Below are 27,429 nucleotides of genomic sequence, written 5' to 3'. Positions count from 1 at the left end.
CAAGCTCTATCATCTACACAAAAGAGAAAAAAGTTTTATGTAACAATAACTCGTATTTATATAACACATAATACTGACAAAGCACTTTCCACTCATTATGTCCCTATGAAGTGGGAAGGGCTTGTACTACTGTATATTTAAGTCAAGTGACTTGCCCTTGGTCACACAGCTAAACTATCAGCTTTGAACTCTGAGCATCTTATAATTCCAAGAATCTCATAACTACAGCATTCTACCCCAATCATGTGTTTGAAGTTTACTGAGAATTTAGCTGTAAATTTAAATCAACTTCTTTGAACTGATTAATCTTTATTTCCTACTGTTGTAGGAAATTAGAAAGTTAGAATTTTTCCTCAGGTGAATATGATTTCATTAGATCATAAAATCATTGATTTATAATTGGAACTATGTCCCCAACATAGACTAAGTCCCATATTTTCTAATAAAACTTCCTCATTTTACAGATAAGAAAATTTATCTGTAAAAGTTTAAGTACCTATCCAAGGTTACACAGACAGTGAAGGGGTTAGGGATATGAATGCAGAACCTCTCCAAAGCCAGTTCTCTTTCAAATGTATCATATTGTTTCCTAGCAAACACCTTGCAACAATATAGATTTTGAAGTCAATTTAAACACATACAAAATAATCCACTGCAATTCAGTTCTACTCAATGTCATGGATTTTTTGTTTCACTGAAAACTGCATTTAGCTCCTTGAATTTGTGTAATCTAAGTTTTTTATCTTATTTTGTTTTTGCAGCCTGAGAGCACACAAAGTTCTAGCGTTAGTGAGTTTTGAAAAAATAAAGTAGTGACATGGATTGTAGTCAGTGAGAAAATTTACCATTCTGTAAACTTAAAGTACTCAAGGTAAATAAAGTTTTCCAAAGACTAAATTCCTCCCTCCACTCTTTGTACAATTTTGTAGTTCTTTCTATCTGATCTCCTCTAAAATCCCTTAGGTCCCTTTGTCCCCATTTCTTTCACCTACACTTTTCTAAATCTAAAACCTACAAATGGAAAAGACCCTGTAGTTGCAGTGAAAATAAGCACGCACTTTTAAGCTGCTTTGAAGGTAAACTGTCTCTGTTTAAAAAATAAGTTAGTAAAAGTTACATGTATCCTAGAGGAGAAAGAAGGCATAAAACATAGGTAATGAATACTATGCCTAATTCTCCAGTGAATTAACAAAAATGACTCTAGATGCCTGAGCTTCCTAGTCAGAGAAATGATGGTAGTAATAACCCCTTGAGTCTACATTCAGTTGCAAGTACTGCCATATACATTCACTCTAAGACCTAGAGAATAAACAAGTAAGCATGTAATCAGGAATAAAGAAGACTTCACAAACTTAAATTTCCACAAAGCTCCTGGCCTTCCAGTTGAGTAGGACTTCTTTAAATGTGGCAATAAGGGACATTTTTATGGGGCAATGTGGTAGCTATTATTCATAGAATCATAGAATCCCATGAGTTGGAAGGGACCTAGGAATCTATTCCATTGAACTTTCCACCAAAGGCTCAACCTACCACTACTTAGAAATTCACCCTCTCAGAGCCCAAGACTAAAAGGCCATAAAAAGTTTGCCCAAATATATTATATGGGTATGTACCCTTCAGATTTGGTGGATGTCCCAAGACCTCCCAAATCACCACACCCTGTTGACCAAAAACATTTCTAAGATGGAAATGAAGGCGGCCATATCTACTGCAACCAAGTGCTACTGTATTCTTTTTTTTAGTTATATTTTAAAATTTTATATATTTACTTTTAGTTTATAACATTCAGTTCCACAATCCCTTGAGTTTCAAATTTTCTCCCCTTCCCTCTCCTCTGCTCTTCGCCCCCCCCCTCCACCATGGCAGCATGCAATCTGATATAAGCTCTACAAATACCTTCACATTAAACATTAGTCATATTGTAAAGAAGATTATAACCAATGGAGTGAACAATGAGAAAGAAGAAACAAAAGAAGAGAGAGAGCAAGTAGTTTGCTTCAATCTGCATTCAGACCCTGTAGTTCTTTCTCTGGATGTGAATATCCCTTTCCTTCATAGGTCTTTTGTAGTTGTCTTATAACCTTGTATTGGTGAGAGGAGCCCAATCAATCAAAGTCGGTCGTCACAGGTACGTGTCTGTAATTGTGTACAAAGTTCTCCTGGTTCTACTGTATTCTTGCTGAATATACTTAATATTCTAACCTTCTGTTAGTTGTTCAATGACATATGAGAGCTATATTTCATCCCAGTATTGAGCTTCACCTAACAGGGTACTGGCCTAAGTCAGGCCTGCCACTAAAAAATGTTACCCACAAATAGGAATCTATATTAATCCCAGTAGTTGACCTTCATTCTTAGCAACTTTCCAGCTAGTTCAACCATTTCAGTACTTCCTGTTTTTACTTCAGGCAGCCATAAATGGGCAGAATTACAGAAAATCAGGGGCAAAATATATTTGTGGTATCTATTTGTCATCAAAGTACTCATTTTTCTTAGTATATATGATCCTGCTTTCTTTTAGGAGTATGTCATTGGACTAACCTAAATTAGTACAGGAGGGAAGCTAGGTGGCACAGTAGATAAGAGTCCAGGCCTGGAGTTAGTAAGGCTCATTTTGCTGAGTTGAAATCTGGCCCCAGACACTTACTGGCTATGTCACCCTGGTCAAGTCACTTAACCTCAGTTTCCTCATCTGTAAAAGAAGCCAGAGGAGGAAATGGCAAACCACTTCAATATCTTTGCTAAGAAAACACTAAATGGGCTCATGATAGAGTTAGACACAACTGAAATGACTGAACAACAAATTAGTATTAATGACTTATCTGATTCAGAAGCATTGATATTTGGGTCAACTAAAAAGATTACCAAGTTCAAGTCTAAATAGAAACCTGAAATATAGACATTTCTAAATTGTCACTATTCAACTTTGGTCAAGTGACATAAGTAGAATTAGAAGAAACAGGTGGAATAAAATACTATAGGATTTTTACATTCCATTGGATATAGACTAATTTAGAGAGGATGATGATCTAACAAGAATTAGCAAAACATAATGGATGGAGGAAAGGACCTGGAGTCAAGAAGACTCTGAGTTCAAGTCCTATTTCTTACACATGCTTGCTGTGTGACCATGGGCAAGTCAACTGACTTCTGTGACTCAGTGTCCTCATCTGTAAAATGATGGGATGGAAATTGTATGGCCTCTAACTTTAGTTCTAAATCTATGGCCCTATGAGTTAAACTCCAAGTGCCCCTGGCATCTCTCTCAAGCTATAAAGCTACAGAGGAACTGCTGATATGCACCAGGTGGTGGGAGTTTTTACACTAGCTGTTGCCCACACCAATGAGAGAACTTTAAGATATACCTCAAGAGATGATTAGAAACATTCTAGAGTGAAACAGTCAAGGACTGAGAACAACTACTTTCACAATCCTGGACTAAAAGCTAGATTTGGACCAAAACAACAAAAACACAACAAATGAACAAAAATTGAATATTATTACACTTACAACCTTTAGAACAAATTAATTTTCATTTTGTACCACTGCACACAACTAGAAGTCAAATACATGCTACTTATATCTTGACTGTCACAGAACCTATATACAGTTTGGGGGTAAATGCAACTAACCAAGCAAGTGAAAATGTTATATATGATTCTCTTTGATTTTGCAAATAAAATCACAAAACATACTGATATTAACTTCCTTCTTGGAGTTCTAAGAAATCTAAGAAGTTTGCCTTCTCAGGTATGGATCAGAGAAAACGCTCTTGGCACTCCCAATGACTTGTCTTATGCAGTTAGTATTACTGTCAAACACCTCCCTCCTTTCCCTAGAAAATCAGTTGGCCACCACTGCAGCCACAAATCCATCAGTGTGGTAGCCAAGAAAAATCTGTTTGCTTTTTGATTCTGAAATTTAAGCTTCAGAATAAGGTCATAAATGGTAGTGATTCTCACTCCTAGACTGTAACACTCCAGAATGTTTCTAATTATCTCATGAAGTAACTTAAAATTCTCTCAAAAATCTCCTAGAGAAAATTAGCTTAATTCATCTGAGTTTTAAAATAAGCACTCAAGAATCATGCGATTTGTTATCAAGGATAGCCCAGTATGTGCTGGCTTAGATACTAAGGGACTAAAATGATAGTGATATAAGATTTGCGTGTTTGTTTTAAGGTACTTCCCACGCTGAAGACAATATTACACTGAGATTCTGTTGTACAAACTACATAGAATTTTTAAGAGGTGGTCAGACACCCAAGATGACAGAATTTTAATTGTCAAAGTCTGGTAGTCACTGATACTCTGGAGAAATGACTTTCCTGCACCTCAGTTTACTCATCTGTTAAATGAAGGGACTGGACTAGATGGGTTCTGAGATTCCTTTCTATTTCTAGATCTATGATTTACATGGAATCCTACTTAGGAGAACCAGTTAATCTTAGTGTAAAACCACAGCATGAAAGCTCTCTAACACTATTCTTCTATACCTTTCACCCCTATGAACTACACACTTAAAAGGGTTTAAAATTCTGGGAACAGGGAGGGCAGCCAAATAATCTTTCCATTTAGGCAAAGGCTAGGATTCTCCCCAAAGTCTTCCAGTAACCTTTGGCTGGCTATCCCATGCTGGATTGTGAACTCACTAGTTCCATTACTGTGGGAAGGGTGGGAATTGGCCTCATGTATATATTTGTTTCTGGACTGTATTTATAATCAAGGATAAGAACCATTTCAGGAAATAACACTGTTGACAAATTTCAAGAAATAACAGGAACACAATTACATGTGACACATTTAACTGAGTCAATAATTCTTATTTTTATCTTGCCAGCAAAGTAAGACTAAAGCATTACAATTTACTTACTTCTGATGAGATCGCCATCTGAACGATTTCCCCAGATGGACTGGTCTTGATTCTCTCCATGCATAAATAGACTACTGGCGGGTGGTGTGATAGCTCTCTCTGTGTTGTCTTGGTCACATTTTTCTAATAGAAAAAAAAATTAACTTTACTTTTTGCCACCAGATTTTCTTGTTTAGGTTTCATTTAATGCATTTGTATCACAAGACTGGCACACAACAGGAACTTAATAAATGCTTTTAATTGATAGTATTCCTTTTACTTCAAGGATCATCAATTTAGATGTAAAAGGGACCACAGAGACCATTTACTCTAATCCCTCTAATTTTAGCTGAGGTTCAGAGAGGTTAAGTTGTTTTTTTTTTTTTGCCCAAGGCCACACAGGTAAGAAACATCAGATTTAAAACTTGAACCCAGATCTTCTGACTTCAAAGCAAATGCTCTCTTCATTTCACCATGTTGCAAATGATGAGAATGAATTCAACTTAAAGGGTTTTCTAGAAGCTTAAAGATCTTATGAGGCAGCATGGCACAGTAGGTAGAGTCATACCTCTGACACACTGTCCCTGAGAGCCTAGGCTTCCAGTACTCTAGGTAACTGAGACTATAAGTGAAAGAAAAGGTGCCAAACTACATTGATAAAGGGAGTGTCCTCTCCCAGTGAAATCACAGGTCTAGTCCTGGTCCCTATTCTTAAAATCCTACTACTTTAGGGAGGAGGAAGAGATTATCCTTTCCAAGTATTGTCTCCAAGTAGCATTAGGTATTATTATCTCTAAAACTTTTTAAAGAAAATTATGTATTTTGCCTAATGTTCTAGTGTACCTGTTTAAATATTCCTTAGATATTAACCCAGTATTGTTATTCCAGCTTTGTTAAGATAAGTCTCTTCAAAATCATAATGTTTCAAATAAAACAAAGCCAACTGAATTAATTCTAATACTTGGGTTGTCTATGTATGTGTATCTCATGAGCAAATCACTTACTCTTCAGTAATTTCAGAAAGATTGAGGAGTTCTGCCAAAAGTCTGTTTTGTATTTTTTATGATTCAACACATGACAATGGAAAGATACCACATGGAACTAAAAGGAGTGGGTATATAAGAAAAGAGTATCTTTAGTTCTATTATTACTAAGAAAGAACTGTTAAATATTTTTAAATAGCAACAAACATAAGTCTGGTGAATTCTTAACACTTTTTAGCTTTGTAAAACTTTTATTCAATATTATTACAAACAATATAGAATGATCTTTATGATGCCATGGAATTTATCTTTTTTAATGGTAATTTTAGAATCCTCTCTTCCAAATGATAATGAGCTCTTTTACCAAATAACCAAAGGGAAAAAATTACTATTGCACATAAATTTTAACCAATAATTAGAGAATCTGTGAGTTCATCAATATGACCTTTGTATCTATCTCCAAGACTAAGTGCTCAGCTTCTATTGCAAAGAAAAAAGGAAGGAAGAAAAGACAGGGAAGAGAAAAAGGGAAATTAAATTTAAGAAGGATAAATGTAAAGTTTTACATCTGGACTCAAAAAATAAACTGTACAAGAACAAGACTGGAGAGACATGGTTAGATAACAGGCCATGTGAAGGAGATCTGTGTTTTAATGGACTCCAAGATCAAAGAATCAACAATGTCATATAACAGTTAAAAAAGTTAATTTAATCTCAGGCTACAGTAGCAAAATCATGATATTCAAAAAGAACAACTGATAGTCCCGCTGTACCTAATCTGACCAGATCAGAGTGGAAATTGTGTGTGGTCAGGTTTAAGTGCCACATTTTTGAGTCTTCGAGTAAGATGGATACCACTTGCTGGGAGGAGTTTCTAGAGGTACAGGCATAGGACAGACTAGGTGACTTCTCCTGTGCCTTCCAGTCCTGAGAGTTTATTTCTGTGAAAATGCAAGTTCTACCAAAGGAGTACAAAGGAGCAAAATTTCATATTTCTTTTATACACTAATATTCAGGGGGGCAGCTAGATGGTGCAGTGGATAGAGTGCCAGGTCTGGAGGCAGGAAGACCCATCTTCCTGAATTCAAATCTGGCCTCAGACACTTACTAGCTATGTGACCCTGCCTGAGTCATTTAACCTTGTTTGCCTCAGTTTCCTCATCTGTAAAATAAGCCAGAGAAGGAAATGGCAAACCATTCTAGTATCTTTGCCAAGAAAACCCAAAATGGAATCATGAAGAGTCAGACATGACTGAAAAGCAACTGAACAATAACAAAAATCTTATTTCATAGTTTTTGAAGGACTTTCATACATTATTTTACTTGATCTTCCACCCCCCCCCCAAGAGAGTTAGGGAAGGCAGACACTACTATCCCCATTTTACAGAGATGGAAGCTAAGCCTCAGAGACAGCCAGTTATTAATCCCAAGGTTCCAGGATTTCTATCTAGCAGGGCTAGACCAGGAAGTCACTTCTCCCAAGTCCCAGCATATTGTTTTTGTTTTGTTTTATTTTTTCACTAGAACATAATGTTTCCACCCCAAGTCCAGTGTTAGATACAGGATAGTAACTGATTAAATACTATGATTTGAATTTCCCTGACTCTTCACTTCTATGAACAGGATAATCTGTGTCGATTATCTGTTCCATGATTTGCTAATATTTATCATTTTATATGATACATGTCTTCTTCAATATTCATTTCCCTAAAACACTTATGAGGTACACTGCACTATTTTAAACACCACGGTGGAGGTAATAGACTCAATTTCAATCGTTGAGAATCTTATGAAGCTTAATTTTATAGAAGTGAACATAATTGACACAATTGTAATCAACAAGATGTACAGCCACAGAACCAGACAGTCTGGTGGCACATTTCAGTTAACCAATCAGATTCTGGGTATTAAGACAACTATAAAATCAGTCTCTATTTCCAGATTTTCACTGCTTATAAAACCATGTATATTAATAATGGCAATTTGGAATTGCCAAATATTTTGGCAGGGCTGAATCTATAGCATACACAGAGATATATTCTAAAATAGCATTTCTACCTTAAATATGGGATGTCCCAAAAGTGTTCTTAAGGCACTGCACTAAGACTTTAGGGACAACCTGTACATTGTGACTCTGGAAGATTTACTGCCCAAGACAGGTGATACATATTGAAACATGCCATCAGACATTTTGTGCTTTTCTAACATTTTTATATATGCCTCTAGTTACTTTATTCTTCAGTATTGTAATTTTTCCCTTAAGGAGAATGTCAATATCAATGAAATGGATGTAATAGACTTCCTAAGCTCCTCTCCTCATATAATGTAATTGGAACATAATGCTATACAATTATTTTTTTTTAAATTGAGAGCACCCTGAATGTTGAAATAGAGCAATACTACTCATCACCAAGTGTCACAGTATTCTGAATAATCATAGAATATTATCTAATCATCTAATTAATATAAAGGTATGTTTTTTCTGCCAACATGTCAAAGATAACTTAAGAGAAGAGAAAAAGAAGCACATATATAATTCTATTAACAGACAAGTTGAAAGAAATAGTGTGGTGCAGAGGTTAAAACACTGACAGAAAATCTGGATTCCAGTTTAGGCAATTAGGTGGCATGGTAGATAAAGGGCTAGGCCTGGAGCCAGACAGACCTGAGTTCAAATCCAGCCTTACTTTAGCTGAGTGACCTGAGGCAAGTCACAATTCCACTTTCCTCAGCTATAAAATGGGGATAATAATAACACCTACCTCGTGGAGTTGTTGTGAGCATCAAATGAGATTATATTTGGCAAAATATCTGGCACATAGTAGGCCTATCTACATGCTAGCTATTAATATTATTGTTGTTATTACTATTAATCCTGCCAATAAATAGCTCTATATGCATGATCAAATCACTTAATCTTTCTCAGTTTCAACTTCTTCACCTGTAAGATAATGACAATGGGCCCTGCCCACATAGCAGGGAGAGGGAATTATAGATCACAGATGTAGAGGAGAAGAGGACCTTAGAAGCCATGGAGTCTGATCATTTTGCAGATGAGGAAACTGAGGCACAGAGAGAGAAAGTTAACTTGCCCAATGTCACAAAACTCACAAGTGACTAAGTTGGGATTTGGGCCAAGGTGGACTAATTACAGTCCAGTGTCTATCTGTGAAAGCGACCTGCAAAGTGCTATATAAATGTGAGAGATTAATTTCTAGATTACAACAAGAAACTACAAAGATCTTAAAAGTAACACTGGAGGGGTGACTAGGTGGCGTATTGAATAGAGCACCAGCCCTGGAGTCAGGAGGACCTGAGTTCAAATCTGGCCTCAGACACTTAACACAAAAACTAGCTATGTGACCTTGGTTGGGCAAGTCACAACCCCAATTGCCCTCCAAAATACAAAAAAAAAAAAGTAACATTGGTCCAAGGTACAGGGTTGTACTGCCATTTTTTAAAAACTATCTGCAAAACAATTCACAGTGAAAAATCTTATCATTTATTCATTTGTCATACTCCCAACTCTTATACTGAGAATACCACCAATCCATCCCTTCATACTCAAGTTCTTCCCCAGGGCATCACACCTGCAATGGCTACACTCTCTTGCACAAAACCCTGCTGACTGGATCCACTACAACTGCATGTTACATAATCTTAACTGTGCCCTCACTGCAGCTAGGCAGTCTTTTTATATCTCCCTAATCAATTTAGTCTCCGACTCACCACAGGGGCTATTCAAAACACTTCCATCCACTTGCAAGTCTCCCATAGAACCTCATCTCTCTTTCTAAATTCACTGAAAAAACTGAGGTCATTCAATGAACGTTTCCTCTTCTCCCCTCCACCTCACCTCACATCTCTCAGATACCTTTCTTCACTATCTCCTCCTTCACCACTGTCTGACATGAAGAAGTGACCTTTCTTGTTATGGTAAACCCCTCTACATGCACAGGTGACTCCATTCTATTTCATCTTCTCCAGCAGATCTCCCCCTATAAATACTATTCTCTTACTAAGCTTCAGTCTCTTATCTACTAGTTGTTTCTGTGCTGCTGAAAAACATGCCTATATCTTCTCCATCTTTAAACCCTCACTTGGTCAACAACCTCCACTATCTACAATCCTATATCTCTTCTTCCTTTTGTGGGTATCTAATGCCTCAGAAAGCCATCCGCAAATAAGGCCTTCATTTCCTCTACTTTCACTCTCTTCTAAGTCCTACGGCTTTCATCTTCATCATTCAAATGAAACTGTCTCTCCAAAGTTATCAATGATGTCTTCATTGTTAAATCTAATGGTCCTTTTTCATTACATCTTACTTCTCTTCCCACAGTTCTTGGCCAGACAAATTGTCCTTTCTTTCTTCACACAATGAACTTAATTCCACACACACACACCTTCCTCCATGCCTTTGCACTGGCCATCTCTAATACCTGGAACACATTTTACACTCTTCAGTTCGCTCAAACACCATCTTCTGCATAAAACCTTTCTTGATTCTTCTCCTTCCCCCAATCAATTCTGTACTGTATAACTATTTTATATTTAATCACTGTGTCTAATTTAGTATTTATTCTATATGTTTTTGCTTGGTACTATATATGTATGTTTATATGTATGCATGTACATGCATGCTGTCTCCCCCAATGAAATGTAACCTTATTGAGAATAAGGATTGTTTAATTTTTTTGCATTTCTATCCCCAGAGCTTAGCACATAATAAATACCTGTTGATTGAGTCAAACTATAAGGGAAAAAAAGGAGAAATGAAGGAGATTTGACATTGCCATATTTTAAGTTAGTATTAAATCTATGTGGTACAAGATGTAAAAAAAAAGCTGTCAAGTGAAAGATAACAGATAAGAAAATCTCAGAAGAAAATGTTTATAGCAATATTCACAGTGATGACATCATCAATCCCCAAAATAATCAAAGAACAAAAGATGCTGTAACAAAACCATTATTTTATGAGTTTCAGTTGCTGCTTAAAGATGTCTTCATTGATATAGTGGCAACATTTGCATCTAATTCTTTTTTTTTTTTTGCTTTTTGAAGGGCAGTTGGGGTTAAGTGACTTGCCCAAGGTCACTCAGCCACTAAGTGTGTCAAGTGTCTGAGGCCAGATTTGAACTCAGGTCCTTCTGACTTTAGGGCCAGTGCTCTATTCACTGAACCACCTAGCCGCCCCATGCATCTAATTCTTTCTATCCTGCTTTGTTAACTCTGCATCATCTCATATAAGTCACCTCATCCTTTGAATACTTAAAATCACTTTTGCCTCTGACACTTATTGGCTGGGTGACACTAGACAAGTCACCTGACCTTTTAGCCTCCTAGACAACTACGACTATAAATGCAAAAAAAAAAAATTTGGCTACCTGTACTGCAATCATTTCCTCATCTGAAAGTTCTCTAGGTTGATGATATAATAGGTGTAGTTCCCATCCCTACTCATACCTTTCCTTACAAAATAGTAATATTCCATCAATTCTATATAGTATACATTTGCTCAATCATTAGGCAGTTTCTCTTTAAATTCTTTACTATTTAATATAGTATGTGTGTATGTGTGTGTGTGTATATATATATATATATATATATATATATATATATTCATACAGATAGGTCTTCCTTATTCTCAGTAAACTCCTTGATAATATAAACCCAAAAAAAGGCTGCTAGGTCAAAGCAAACCTGTAATTCTGTAACTTTTCTTCCATGACTCCAAACTGTTTTCCAAAATGGCTGGATCAGGGACAGTTAGGGGGCATAGTGAATAGAGCACTGACCCTGGAGTCAGGAGAACCTGAGTTCAAATCAGGACTTCAGACACCCAATTCTTACTAGCTGTGTGACCTTGGGCAAGTCACTTAACCCCAATTGCCCTGCCTTCCCCTGTTGAAAAACAAACGAAAAAATGGTTGGATCTCAAAGTGTAAGGTTGCATGTAGTGTGAATTATAATCACTCTGGACAGTTTCATTTAATTGCTTCCAAGGTTTCTTCATTGCAAGGGATACAATGGGCATCTATAGATGTGTTAAGGCAAAATTTATCACAAATTTTTTTAAAGAATTGTTATAATACATACCCACAAAATGTAATTTAAAAGAATTTACTCATAACTACAGGATCTCATATTTAGACTGGTAAGAGAGACCTTAAGTTGCCAAGTTCCATCACCCCAGGCAACAGTCAGTCAACAAGCATTTATTAAGACCTTACTATATGCCAGGCACTGTACTAAGTGCTAAGGATAAAATAAGAGGAAAACAGTTTGTATTCCATCCTCTTCAAAGAAATTACATTCTAATGGGGAGTATAGCATGCAAGGATATATAAGCTCTAAAAAGTACATATGAGAGAGATGATAAACAGAAAGACAGAGTGGAAGTAGAAGGTAATCTCAGAGGGAGTACCTCATTTTATAGAGAGGAAGGAGATTTGCAATTTGCTTAAGATCACACATGTAGTAAACAATAGGTTCAGACTCTGAACCCGGGTTCTCTGATTCCACATCTCATAGTCTTGCCACTATATCCCTTAGCAATGACTGTTTCACCTAGAAACCTTCTCATAAGGTAGGACATCCCCAGGGAATGTTCCCACCCTTTAGAGGTTCCAGAACCTTGCTCTATTACTGTCCCACTCTGTTTTATTGGCAAAATTCTTAAACAAGTAGGAAAGTTTTCACTATCTTTTTTCCCCTCATATTTACCCCTTCCTTCCTATTCCCACAAGCCACCACTCTAATTCAATAATAGCTGCTACTATGTTTATGTAGAGTTTTGTGGCTTACACAGACACTCTTCTCAGAACTCCATACAGTGGATAATAGAGACAGATTAGCAAATGGAGGATCAAAAGGGCTTGATTTGTCCAAGGTCATACACAAAGCTATCAAGGTGGCAGAGCTAGAACTCACTCTAGGTCCTCTGTTTCCAAAAATACCTGTGTGTGTGTGTAGGTAGGTATGTATATGTGTAGGTATGTATTATGTGTATTATATATATATATATGTATGTGTATACACACACTGCTTTCTATATGCTACTCTATACTACTTCTTCCTCCCATCATACTGCTAGTGGCACAATGAACAGAATGGTCAGTTTGGAGTGAGGAAGACCTGAGTTCAAATTCTGCCCCAGCTACCAGCTGCGTGACCTTGGACAAATCACCTAACCTCTCAAAGCCTCAGTTTCCTCATCTATAAAATGGGGATAATAACAGTCCCTACTTTATGGGTTGTTGTGAGAATCAAAAAGTGCTTTCCTAACCTTAAAGTGCTATATAAATGTTACCTATTGTCATCATCTGAAATATCAGAATGTTATCACTGAAAAGTTCTTCAAGGATGAAATTAAACATCAAAGAAATTAAGTGACTTGACCAAGATCACACAATTAATAAATGGCAGCTAGTATATATACTCAGGTCTTCTAATTAGTAATCTCGTAGCTCTTCTATTACATGATGCTGCCTTCTCACCACTGAGTTACTGTACCTGCATCCCATACTCTTCTGCCTCCAGTGTCACATTCATCATGCATACTACAGACAAAAATTATTCCTAAAATGTGATTTTGATCATGTCACTGTCCTGCTCCAAAGTCTTCAATCCTCTCAACTGCCTAGATTATGAGGTCAGCTTAAATCGGAACTCCAGAGTCTCCACAATCCAACTCCAAGCTACTTTTCCACAGCTGCCCAATCAGGTCCTTTCTCTAGTGCTTACCTCTAAATGACCTAAACCAACCAGCTGGAGACTCTCTAACCCCAAAGCAGCATCACAGCCTACTGACCTAAGTAGATAAGGATGGACCACTCCTAGCTTGAAATGATTTTTTTTTCCTTCTCTGACACACCAGGTCAATATGTGATCAATAACTGTATCATTCATTCCACAGTTGATTGATTGCATGTTACACTGTGACATCTCTTCTATTATTTTCATAAACTCATTTAAATCTTGTAGTATCATTAACTCTTTATCTTTACAGTCTTTGTTGGAGGGATGCCTCCAACTATACTGCAAATTTGTTGGAAAAAGCAAATCAATCCTATTTTTTCTGAATTCTTCAGGGTGCCTAGCATGGTGCTTTGCAAGGAGGTGCTTGATAAATATTTGCTGATTTGATTTTCCATTTTGACATTACAATGATGAAAAATTATTCAGATGGGCAAATACTAACCAGATTAGTAGTCAAACTTGAAACTTCCAAAAGGACGGGAGTAAAGGCACATGCACATGAATCATCTTGTTAGGAATATGTGGGTGTGAATATGAAAACAGAAGTGAGAATACATCTAGAAGCCCAAAAGTTGAGTACAAACTAAAATAACTATCTTCTCAACAGAACCTATTTCCTGCTGGAAAATGCCACTAATATCTATAAAACAAATCTGTTTGTAAAAGGTAAAAAATCAAAGACTTTCCTGCTGGAGGATATTTGTGTTTATATAAAAAAAGAACTATTTAAAATCTGGGTGACTTTATTCAATTGCATTCACTGCCTCCCCCTAAAAAAGTCATTCAAAACATAAATATGCTTAAATATAAAGAGCAATGATTAAAAGAACAGGAAGCAGGGCAGCCAGGTAGCACAGCGAGTAAGAGCACTGGCCCCAGAGTCGGGATGACCTGGGATTGAATCCGGGTTCGAATCCGGGCTCAGACACTTAACACCCACCCAGAAACTCCTGGCCATGTAACCTTGAGCAAGTTACTTAACCTCAATTGCTTAAAAAAAAAGAGAGAGAGAGAACAGGAAGCAACAGCTTTAATCTGCATCATTGTAATACTGAAGTGAAACTACCCTAAATTTAGTCTAATCTCAAACCAGAAAATCAGAAGAGAAATTTAGAAATCATGCAATCAGTCTACTGCCTCCCAGAAGTACTATGCTACACTATCCCAAAAATATGGCTTTGTTGTACATTTTCCACACTTTGTATTTCAGCAAATTTGTCAAGGGTGAAAGGCATAATGGTCTGATGCTGCCAATGCATTTTGCTTCTCTTTTTCCAGAATCTATACTTCAAAACCACAACGCTAGCTGACTAACTTGCATACTGTGGCTGGACCCTTTTTGAAATGAAATCACTTTATCTAGACCCAGGAAATGAGGTTAAAAAATGGGGAAAATGCCAACTCATGCAAGCTTTCTACAGACTCCCTAATAATCATATTAATATAACCACTGTCAATACTGGTATAAAATGAGTCTCCTCACTTTGAATTTCTCTATCCAAAAGAAATCACTAGTCCAGTCTCTCGCTCCCTAGCAATACTTCCTTGGCTCTGGGCTCTCATAGATGTGGGGTATATATTTCCTTCCATGCAGACTAAAACCTCAACATACCTTCTCCTGAAAGATTCTTAGTCACGTTCTCCCATAAAGCCAAGACTGATTTTCTTTCTATGTATCTGTCTCTGTCTGTCTCTGTGTCCTTCTCCTTCTCTGTAAGCATCTTTCTCTCCCTCTCCTTTTCCCTCCCCTCTTCGCTCCCCTTCTCCCCCCTTCCCTCCCTCCTTCCCTCATCAGTTCTCCACAAAGCTGCCAAAGGGATTTCTGTAAAGCACCACTCTGATCAAGCCAACACCCTACTCAACAAGCTCCAATGGCTCCCTATTCCCCAGAAACAATTATAAAGCCAACACCCCTACTCAACAAGCTCCAATGGCTCCCTATTCCCCAGAAACAATTATAAACTCCTGCAGTGAGTTGGCATTGTAAAGCCCTTTACAACCTGGCTCCAACCTACCTTTCCAGCAACAATGTATGTTGCTCTCTTTCATAAACAGTCTATAGACTATAGTCTAGTCATACTCTCTTGCTGTGCTTTAAACCACATTTAATCTCTCATCTCCAGACCTTTGTACTATCTTTTCTCCAAGCCCCGATTTCTCACCCTCCTTTCACTCAAACTCCCTAGTTTCCTTCAAAGCTCAGCTCAAGCATCACCTTTTACATGAAGTCTCAGCCTAGTTACTAGTGCTTTATCTGCCCCCCCCAAAAAAAACCCTTGTATTTATTTTGCATATGTTATATATCTCCTCTAACAGAATGTAAGTTCCTCTAAAATCAATGTTTTTTCCCCACTACTTTATGCCAAGGAAAAGACTCACTTTTGTCTCTGACTCACCAGCACCCTAGCACATAGCCTGGCATACAAAAGGGGCTTAATAAATTATTGTTTTATTATCTATCCAAATGCCTCCAAGTACTTCTGGGGTTCTTATATTACAGCTAGCAGGGTATCACATATATTAAAGTCCATCCCGTGCAAGGCAAGAAACCTCATTCAAACAAGTCATTCAGACAAGATCTTTGCTGTTTGGGAATATCAAATGACCACGGAGCACATTTTCAGGACAAAGGAATAAGGCACTGATAACTACAGTAAACATAGTTTTGAAGCCACAGCAGAGACAAAATGCTTACAAACTCAAATTTAAAGATTATTTATGCAGTCTCCAGTCAAAAGCACCTAATTTCTGATAGTCCCACACATATAGTTGGCAAGGTGTAGACAGGTTGACCCTTCCCCATCCACCTCAAGACCTTTCCTCCTTGGGACTAATGGCTAACCATTACCCCGATCTTTACTCCTGAATTCCTTGCCTTGCATCTCTCATCCCTATTTGGTGTCCTAGTTGCGAATGAGCATCAATGACCTGGTCATGTCACTTGCTGAAACCTATCTGACCTAAGCTTTCTTCCCCTTCCTATCACTTTCTACTCCATCAAGAACACAAAGCAATAATGTTGCCCCTTTTTACTTCTACTTTTTATCAGGAAAAATTGAATCAATTCTACCTTAGGCTATCTCTTCTTCCCTTTCTATGTTTTGGCTTGCACTGCCTCTCTTACTTGGAACACTCTCTGCTTGACTCTTCCATATCCATCTGTAGCTAGACTTCTTAAAGGTCCAAACCCTCCATAAAGCCTTCTCTTATCCCCCAAAATTGAAAATGATCTTGCCTAAACTTTCTTTTTTCTATCTCTTCTTTGTCCTTGGCACATTCTCTTCTAATATCACACTTATGAACATGTTGAATTTCACCTAATATACTAAATGTCTCTTGAAGTCAGAGATGAACTAATTTTTAATCTTTGTATCCAAACTACAGTGCCTTGCACAAAATGGATACTGAATAAGTATTCTTCGAATTGAACTGGTATAGACACATCCTTTTTAACCCCCTTAATCCTCCTTACATGTAATTTCTATCTAGTTATATCAGGATAAAACCTCTCCTACTTCCTATTGTTCATGAAAGAACAAGATAAGATAGATACAATCTGATGTACATCACAGGTTTCAAGAGAAAAGGCTTCAAAGAGTTGAAAAAAGAGATAGGTAGTATCCTACGGCCATTAATTCTACCAATGAAGTCAACCCCAGAGGGATAGCGTACTTTAAAGAAAAAGATCCCACCAACATGGAATTTGAACAAGGAAGAAAAAGTATATCTATCTAGTCAGTCAATAACTATTTATTAAACACCTATTAAGTGCCAGGTGCTAAAAAGAATGATGTAGATAAACTCATTAGCCAACTTAGGTTTGAAAAACACATGTATGATAAATGGACAGATGGGCACAGTAACAGAGGATCCCCATACAAAAGAAGAGTAGCCAGTCTTACAAGAACAGAGAATACTCATACCAAAATACAGAAAAAGGTGGTGCTGGAGAGGAAGTCAAAAAGACAACAAAATGGTCATTTACTTGCAATGCCCAGTTTTTGGACCAATGTCCAAGATACGTGACTTGCCCAAGGTTCCATAGGTACATAATTGGAATCTGAATCCAGGTCCTCTCACCAGAAATCATGTTTTTTTCTCCATAACATGTAATGCTGCTCAAGTTGTATAGTAGGATAATAGATAACAGAGAGAAGGAACTCTTATTTTTCTTCTGCTTTTCTCTATGAGGAGGAATAGTCTATGGATCGAGGAGAAGAGAAGAAAAGTAAATAATGGGAATTCAAAAGCCAAGAAATGAGGAGAAAACAGTAAGAGAGTGCTTAGCTTCCCTTAATTAGCTCAAATCATTATATCTTAACTTACCACACCTGAGTATTTAAAAAAAGCAGCAGCTGTTATTGCAGAGTTGATATAAGTAATCTCTTTAAAAACCATAAAGAATGGGAAAAATACCAAGGAGTTAGAGATGCAAAAATGTCCTAATTTTCAACAAAAGGATAATGAGAGCAAGAAAATGTTTGAACTGTAGGCAGTTAAAATTTATATTCTTGAAAAAAATAGAATTTTAAACCTCTAGATAATTTTGGAATTTTAAAATTCCAGAAATTCAAAGAGAGGATTTTTGAACATTTATAAAGGAAACAGTCATCACCAAGAGCCAGCATGTGTTTATCAAGAATAACTCTGCTAGCCCAACAGTATTTCCTTTTTTGTTAATATCATTACCAGACATTTGATTAATTTATTCACTAAAGTCCTTTCATAATGACCTTAGATTGTCAAAGTTCTGGTAGGTAGTACCAAGTTGGAAAGACTTCAAATGCAGATCCAGGAATGGATGCATGTCTGTTATCTACAGATATCAGAAAGGCTGAGTTCAAAAAAGGCTTATCATCAAGATGTTTGTAAGGTGATAAATGTTTTGTCCATAGAAACTGTTAAAAAAAAAATCATTTACTATGTCATATTAGATTTGTAATCAACATCAGTAGAGGGTATGTATGTCGGGTGTAGAAAGGGATTTCATCACCACATTAAAGAAATGACAGATCATTGAAGCATTGTAAAGCATAAGCATGATAGATTCATGGAATACCAAAGACACGGCATACTGTATTTGGAAAAGGCGTCTAACAAAGTTTCTTATATCTTTGTAGATAAAATCAGCAGCTAGGTGGCACAGTGGATAAAGTGCTGAGCCCGGAGTCAGGAAGATTCATCTTCCTGAGTTCAAATCTGGCCTCAGACATTTACTAGTTATGTGAACCTGAGCAAGTCACTTAACCCTGTTTGCCTCGTTTCCTCGTTTGTAAAATGAGCCAAAGAAGGTAAACCACCACAGTACTTTTGCCAAGAAAACCCCAAAGGGGATCAAGAAGATTTGGACATGATTGAAATAACTCAATAACAGCCATAGTAACACTGTACAACCTACCTCACCAGGCACTTATGAAGAAGGTGCATTGCAAAATACTGTGGTGCTATATAAATGAGTTACTATCACTGAGGCAGCTAATGGCATAGTGGATAGAGAACTGAGGCTGGACTTAGGAAGACCAGGATTCAAATCCTGCCTCAGACACTTACTAGATATGTGACCCTGGTCAAGTTATTTAACCTCTAGCTGCTTCAGTTTCCTCAACTATAAGATATGATAATAATCATATCCACTTCACCAGGTTGCATGAGGAGATCAAATGTAAAAGTGCCTAGCAACATATAAGTGCTTATTCCCTTTCTTCTCCCCATTGAAAAATTGGACAATACCCAGAGAAAAGTGAGTAGGATAATGAAGGATTATGGACCATGACACATATGGAATTTAAGAAGGAACCAGGGAAGTTTAGCCAGAAAAAAAAAGAGACTGAGTGAGGAAAAAAAGTGAAATATAATCTCCTAGAAGGCATAGATCATTTTGTTTTTGTAGATCCAGCTGCTGTTCAGCCTTTTTCAGTTGTGTTCAACTCTTCATGACCCCATTTGGGGTTTTCTTGGCAAAGATACTGAAGTAGTTTGCCATTTCCTTCTCCAGCTCATTTTACAGTTTAGGAAACTGAGGTAAACAGGTTTAAGTGACTTGCCCAGGGCCAGCACAGTGGTCTAAACACAGCAAGCACCTAATAAGTGTCTGCTGAATCTAAGAGATGGATTTAAACACTGACATGATAGCTATCTGAGGTCTTCTGAAGGGCTATCAGGTAGAAGATGGATTGCACTCTTTAATCTTGGCTATGGAAGTCACAATTCATTTTAACAAACTGACTAAAGCTCAATTTAAGGTAAAGCTTTCAAACAATTTGAGCAGCTCCAAAAGTTGAATGAGTGGCCTCAGGAGGTAGGGAGATTAGCTATCACTGGATATCTGCATACAGAAGCTTGATGATCAGGGATTACTGATGGATTTGATGACCTCTGAGGTCCCTACTGACTCCAGAGATTCAGTGATTCCATATTCAACTTGTGATCTAAAAATCAACCTAACACTGGCTGATCGTAAAAATATCAAATAAAAAAGTCAATAGTCTTAAAATGAGGCATAAAAATGAAACTTGACCAGGGTCACATGTCTATTAAAAGAATAAAAATATAAAAATAAAAATGAGGCATCTGTTAAAGAAAAATAGATCTTGAAATTGCTGAGGACAGATAAAAAGATAGATAGACAAAGATAGATAAGTAGACAAATAGGCAAAAAGAGATAGACAGATGTATAGACAGATATGAATAAATATATCTATATTTAGGGAGAGACAGAGACAGGGGTTCAAAGCCAGAAAAACCTAAATTCAAGTTCAGGTCTGATATACAGGGGCCTTGGCAAATCACTTAACCTCTTAATGTCCAAAAAAAAAACTCTCTGATACCATAAGATGTACAAAAGGTGACAATCTGCTTTGGTAGAAACATCTTCCACATTAGAAATTCACTAAACCAACAGAATTACAAATATAGGCCAAAATAAATAAGGTAGATAAAGAAAGAAGGAAGAAGGAAAGCTTGTTTCCTCTTCTAATTAAATTTGTTTTCTCTTCTTATTAAACTTTTACTCAAGTAACAGCATTCAAGATAAGGTTTTTAAACTATTCATTATTTTTCTGCTTAATTTTACTTAATTGCTAGCACTGAAAAATATTGTAATATTAATTATATCAAAATGTATAGTACATTTTAAGATAATCTTTTACAAACTAATTACAGTTGACATTTAACTTAAGTGCTGTATAGTTTACAAAGAACTTTCCTTAACATTTCCCTGTCAATGAAAAGTATTGTTTAAACTTCTACTCTGTATCAAGCACTGTGTCAGGCACTAGAAATACAAGTATGAAGAAATGAAACAACCCCCACTTTGAAGGCACTTACCTATTACCTGAGGAAACATATATAAATATATACCACATAAATACAAAGTTGATAAATACAAATATATACAAAGTAGTTAAATCCCAGGTAGTGTGGAAGGGGAATATATACAAGATAAATAGTGCAAGTATTATAACCAGTTAGTAAATGAGGAAACTGACTCTTGGAGAGATTAATTATCATGTCTATTTTCACAAGGCTAGATAAGTACAGATGTTGAAGTCCAGGTGTGTTTCTGTTTCATACGATATACTGATTTCTCTAGAAACCATAAGAATCTCTCACAGAATCAGAATTTTTAGAACTGAATGTTTCTATGGAAAAATTAATCCTAAAACCCCAATGACAAATTTACAACAAACTTTTGGAAGACTACCCAGCTTTTCAAATCAAGGGCTTAATTTGCTGTGTATATTGTCCTCAGTCATGCAGACTGACTTGGGCTCTGAAGTCAGAAGCAACAGGAAAGAAAGTTACTGATCTCCCTTGGAAGGTATGCGATTTAATATTCCTTCATAAAGATCAAAACCAATTCTGTACAAGCCTTCGACTTCTATAGAGAAATGGTGCTATAGAAATCAAAAGGATGAATGTATGTATGTCTATACACACATACATATGATATATATGCATACATTTTATGATCTGATATAGATTTATAAATGTGTATAGATAGTGATCAGAACCATTTTCTCCTAGGACGTCTTATTAGGTATTTAAAAGTCTTGGACATCTAAACTACACATCTAAAATAAAGCTTTTTCTATGTAATTCCAACTTGAAAACCTGCTCCCTGGCTTCTATTTCAGATTATTTTTAATTAACTTCATTGGCATTTTGCATCCTGCTATGAAAAGTCCGCCTAATAGTCTCAGAGGATCCTCCCAAGAGAAAAGAATGCATTAAATCACACATTATCACATTATCGTGTATTTCAGTACTTAGAGTCCACATATTAAAGGCTTGGCAAAAGCATCAGGGAAAAAAAAACGCATGAATAACTTTGACTGGCTCACAAATATTCATATAGTATTATCCTTCATAGTACTAAAAGTTAGAATATTGATTTCTTGTTTCTCCATATTTATCCCAGTAAACACATAGGATGACTTGAAAATTCTATTCCTATCACCTTTGCGTAATATACTAACTAGCTCTGGGACCTTGGGAAAATCTCTTGACCTCTCTGGGTTTCAGTGTGGAATGGTGGAAAGTGCAGTGGATTTGGACTCAGGGGACCTGGTTCAAAATTCCAGCACTAAGACTTACTAGCTCTATAACCACAGGCAAGTCATTAACATCTCTGGGCTCCAGTTTGTTCATCTGTGAAATGGGGATGATAATAATTACCCTCAGGTTGTTTTGAGGAAAACACTTTGTAAAACTCAAAGCCCTATATAGAAATGTAAATCAGCCAGTTTCACTATTAAGATAAACCTTAAGTTTATTTCCTAGACTCATACTGCTTTATAAATGAAGGCACTTGTCTACGTGGTTTACATAAGATTCATCACAAACTAACATCAAATCACCTGTATATTTATCTTTTTTCCTGATAACATGTTTAATTCAAAAGTAGTTTAATCAAAAAATAAAGATTATTAGAGTGGCCCCTGAATAGGACATGTTCTTGTTTTTGTGCAAACATAAGTTCTTTTCAAGTTTTCTCCAAATATAAAAGAACCACCTCCAGATATCATAGCACCACCATTTTTCCAGTCACCCAAGGTCAAAGTGTAGAGTCAGCTTTGGGCCTTTCCTCCCTCCTCCCCCATATCCAATCCATTAGGAAGTACCCTAGATTCTACATCTCTGACATGCATCCTTTTCTTTGTATTCACAATGCCAGCACCTTCTTCAGGCCTTCATCCCTATATACTCAGACTTCTAGAATCTTCCCCCTAATTGATCTCTTTGCCTCTAGCCTTCTGCCTCTGACCCAGACCTATTCTTCCTTAACACAACTGCCAAAATAATCTTACTAGGGCACTAACCTATGTCACTATCCTACGAAAGAATCTTCTATAGCTCCCACCTGATCCCAGGATAAAATTTAAACTCCTAGGCTAGGTCCTTCATAAACTGACTCCAAACTGTATTTAAAACCTCATTATGGGGGCAGCTAGGTGACACAGTAGATAGAGCACTGGGCCTGGGGTTAGGAGGACCTGAGTTCAAATACAATCTCAGACACTTATTACCAAGTCACTTAATGCCCAATTGCCTCAAAAAAAAAAGCCTCATTACATATTACTTCCCTTAAGTTTTCCAAAACTGATGTGAGGTCTCTTGGCTCCATGAATTTGTACAGGGATTCAAATCCCCTGTCTGGAATGTTTTTCTTCTTTACCTCCCTTTTCAGAACCTTTCTGTTCCTTGATTCAATTTAATAAGTAAAAATTAAGCATCTATTATGTGTGAGACATTGTACTTGGCACTAGGCTTACAAAGGCAAAAATGAAAAACAGTCCTCAAAGAGTTTATATTCTAATGAAGGCCAAAACATGTAAATAGAGAAATAAGTATAATATGATTTGAGATGGGAGAGAGTACTAATAAGTAAGCAGTTTAGGAAAGGCTTTTGGTAGAAGGAGACATATAAACTAAGCCTTAAGCAACATTAGGATTCTAAAAGGCAGAGGTGACAAAGGTATACACTTCAGGTATGTTAGGACAGCCCTTGCAGAGGCATGGAAGCTGGAGGTGCCATTTTAGATTCAGCCAACAGCCAAGTAGACCATTTGGGCTGGAACATAGAATGCATCAAGGGTGATAATGAGAAATAAGTTCGGAAAGGCAGGAACCAGATTGTAAAGGATTTAAATGCCAACTTGAAGAGACTGAATTTTATAATGGAGGGAATCCGGAGTCGCTGAAGATTTTTAAGCAAGAAGTGACTTGGTCAGACTTGTGCTTTAGGAAGTTTACTTTGGCAGCTGTGTGGAAGATGGACTAGAGAAGGGAAAGATTTGAAGCAGAAATACCAGTGGAGGGCTATTGAAACTGTGCGAGCTTGAGGTGATAGAGGTCTCAACTACGGTATGTGAATGGAGACTAGGGAATGGATACGAGAGCTGTGAAGTCAGGATTCACAGCACTGGGCAGCTGATATGGGGGCAAAGTAGAGCAAAGACTGACACCAAGACTGAAAACCAGAGTTATTGGAAGGGTCCTCAACAGAAATTGGGAACGGGGAAGGAAGAGTGGATTTAGGGGGGACGAAATGAGTGGAATGTGACGTGAATTTGAGACACCCATGAGACCTCCAGGTGGAGAAATCCAGTACAAGTTGGTGACAAGAGGATAGAGCTCAGGAAAGAGGCTAGGAGAAATGGGCCACCTCTTCCAGGAAGCCTCTCCTGTTTCTCCCAGTTGGAAGTTTTCTTTGCCTCTTCAAATTCTCCTATGACCTCTTCATAGAAATGTTCAGTTTGAATTAAAGCATTTTCAATCATTTCAAAGTAACAGCAACAATATGAAACTTATATGTAGGTCAGATAGAATCACTAGGGCAGTGTGGTGGCAACAAGAATACTGGGCTCAGAATCAGGAAGATTTATCTTTATGAGTTCAAATCCAGCCTCAGGTGTGACTCTGGGCAAGTCATTTAACCTTTTGCAACTCCTTATCTCTAAAATGAGTTGGAGAAGGAAACACTCTAGTGTCTCTATCAAGAAAACCTCCAATGGGGTAACTTAGAGTCTGGCATTGGCAAGACTGAAATGACTCAACAACCAACAGGTAGTATTATGTTGCACAATGTTAAGATATGGAAAGAGATTTTGTGACTATTTAAATACAGATTTCACCTTTTGCAATGTATAGACTTGGTCTAAATGAGTTTACTTTATGCTGACATAACTTCTGAGTTACATAAAACATTTCAGGTCTGCTTGTATTTGCCAGTATTTAATAAAGAAGCCACTAGGTAGTATTTTAGTAGAAAGAGTACTGGACTTAAGGTCAGGAAGCCATGAGTGCAAATTCAGCCTCATACATTGACTATAATACTGGGCAAATCATTTAAATTTGTTTCAGCCTCAATTCTTCATCTGTAGAATGGGGATAAAAATAGCACCTAATTACCAGGGCTTTTAAGGACTGAGCAAGATAATACACTCAGAGAACTTTGCACAAAAGTGCTATATAATTATAAACTATTATAATTTCTAAGATTATATTTGCATGGAGTTTTTAAATAAAGTTTCAGTTAACTTCCGTTACTTCCTATCACAAATTCATTGATCTATCTATACTTTAGAGGATTGGCTGAAGAAAAAGACTATAAGAGGTCATGACAAGCAAAGTAGGAGAAAATTCTCTATACAGATATTCTCTACCTTGACCTAGAAATCCAATTGAAGTAAGTTAATTTTCAATTAAAATTAAAATCAAGTTCATACACTAAATAAACTAGTTTTAAACAGCTTACTCTCAAAAGTCATATAGTAAGTACTGCATTGATCCTTAGGGTTTGATGATATGACATTCACAATGACCGACTCTACAGGTGAAGGAACTTGTCATTGTAAGCTCTTATAGCAACTGTGAGGATAATTAAAAACTAAAAATAAAAACACACTATTAAAATAAGGATTAATAACCTAGAAGGTAATTTTTTAAAATAACAGTTTTTCAAAAGTTCCAAATTGGTTTTATGACACAAACATTGTTTAGGGTGATGAATGGCCCCTGTCTGAGTATAAACAGCATGTTGATTAGTTAAAATGAATATAAAGGTCATGCCTAATGACAAGAAAATTATTCTGTTGACAATAATATGTGTAGAACAGAGATGGGTTCTGGAAAAACACCTGTTTATCATTCCAGCTCTCTGTGTGATACTTTTTTTTTGGTAGCCAATTCATTTTTTATTTTCTCTGTTCAGAAATCATGAATCCACTTTTTAGAACAGAAAAATAACGATAACTATAATTCAATTTTACAGCCCTCCATGCCAGAACATTTTTCTTTAACCATGGGTATTTTCTGGTTTCATCTGCTCAGGTTTTGATTTACTTCTTCTCTCTCATTTCCTTCCATGTCCTTAAAAAAAAAAACTTTTCCAGAAGCATATAGTATTGTTATTTAAAAAGGAAAAAAAAAACTGTTCAGCTATAAATTAAACTGAAAATCAAGGTCCTAGATTAAGTTTCTTAACTCTAAAAAAGTATTTGACTTTGATATCCTTTATCAGAGGTCTTTGAACCAGAACTTTCAGTGGGATTAAAAAAATGTATCAGAAAGCATTGGTCATGTTATGGATGACAAACGAAAACAATGGGTTATCTTCACTAGAAGGAAGCTATTGTCTAACTTGTTTATAAGGCTGCTTTGGAAGTTACCCAAGTGCAAAACTATTCTCTTTGACAAACAGTACAGGACAAGAGAGTTAATTCACTCTTATGAAGTCTTCCTTTTTAAGGCACTTATACATCAAAACAAATGACTGAGTGAAAACATATGCATGGGACATTTCAAAGAAATGGGTCACAGGAACCAAGATTAGGAAATGGGTTTCAAGGCAGCCTCCTGGACAAACAGATTAAACCTGGAGCACAGACATGTTCACAGACCTACAGCATTCCAAAATCTGCTGAGGATAGAGGAATTTGAGAGGCATTTCTAAGCACTGTTTCCAAACAGTTTCTTCAACTGTAAAAAAAGGGAGCTGGACTAGATGGCCTCTGGTTCCTCTTCCAACTTGAGATCTATGATCCTATGAGTCTTAGGTCCTGGGCTATAAATGCATTTGCCTTCAAAATGAAGTTCTTCAATTCTGTTTCTCCCCAGCATGGGGAAAGAGGGATAGAGTTCCTAGCAGCTGATCCTCTCCTAGGTAATAATTTTAAGTTCTATACAGGCGAAAGGTCAATGCTACAGAAGTTAGATCCACAGACACCAAATAATCCCTAAATGTACCGGTCATTTTTTTTTTTTTAATGCAACAATTATAAAGAAACTTTAAAGCAAGCAACTTACCCCCAGGGAGTGAGATGAAAAAGCTGCTTTCAGACTCAGCTCCATGCTTTGGCCCTTCAGGCCCAGGAGGAAGAGGTTCTCCCACTTGGGACATCTGCCAGCCCTCTCACCAAGAAATATAGAGCTTACACCCCTCTGACACAACTAACAGACGACCCTGAAGGAACAAACAAATGAAAGGATTTTTATGTGTTGCATTCGGGAAACTGCAACTGGCAAGGGGGAAAAAATAACATTTTAAAAGAAAAGCACACCACCCACCAAGAATATTTCCTCCCCATGCTCCCCTCCCCAAGCCCCACCCCTTGGGAAGTTTTGATTTGAAAAAGAGAAGTAAGCAAACTATTACAAAGCCACTCGACGGCCAAAGTAAAGTTTCTGCTAGTCCTGGGGGTGGGAAGGGAAGAGCTCGAAAGGGTTGGATGTGTGGGTGCTGGGGAAGGGGGCGGGAGGGAGGAGAGGGGCTCAGAGTTGGAGTTTGGGAGAAGAGGGAGGAGGAGCGAGCAGAGTGAAAGGGGAGGGGGGGACA

The 27,429-nt window shown here is 37.1% G+C and overlaps 1 protein-coding gene across 5 annotated transcripts in view; it reads right to left on the bottom strand.

Moving 5' to 3' along the window:
- The window catches only part of MDFIC (MyoD family inhibitor domain containing), a 135,460-nt gene that overhangs the window by 107,297 nt on the left and 734 nt on the right, over positions 1-27,429 (bottom strand). For 3 of the 5 annotated variants that reach the window (XM_069107065.1, XM_069107062.1, XM_069107063.1), the window contains exons 2-3: positions 26,901-27,057; positions 4,873-4,995 (exon numbers count right to left, since the gene is read on the bottom strand). In XM_069107065.1, the coding sequence (XP_068963166.1) occupies positions 4,873-4,995; positions 26,901-26,994 (217 nt within the window). In that variant the 5' untranslated portion in view covers positions 26,995-27,057. Of the gene's footprint in view, positions 1-4,872; positions 4,996-26,900; positions 27,058-27,161; positions 27,181-27,249; positions 27,393-27,429 lie in introns of those variants that run through there. The other 2 variants (XM_069107064.1, XM_069107067.1) reach the window with 2 other exon arrangements.

This window comes from Petaurus breviceps, unplaced genomic scaffold, assembly GCF_028583685.1.
Source record: "Petaurus breviceps papuanus isolate PSGF00001 unplaced genomic scaffold, PetGlider_PUasm1.0 84, whole genome shotgun sequence".
Lineage (NCBI taxonomy): Eukaryota > Metazoa > Chordata > Mammalia > Diprotodontia > Petauridae > Petaurus > Petaurus breviceps.
The sequence above is the reverse complement of the archived record's forward strand: the minus strand, read 5'-3'. Positions and strand labels throughout refer to the sequence as shown.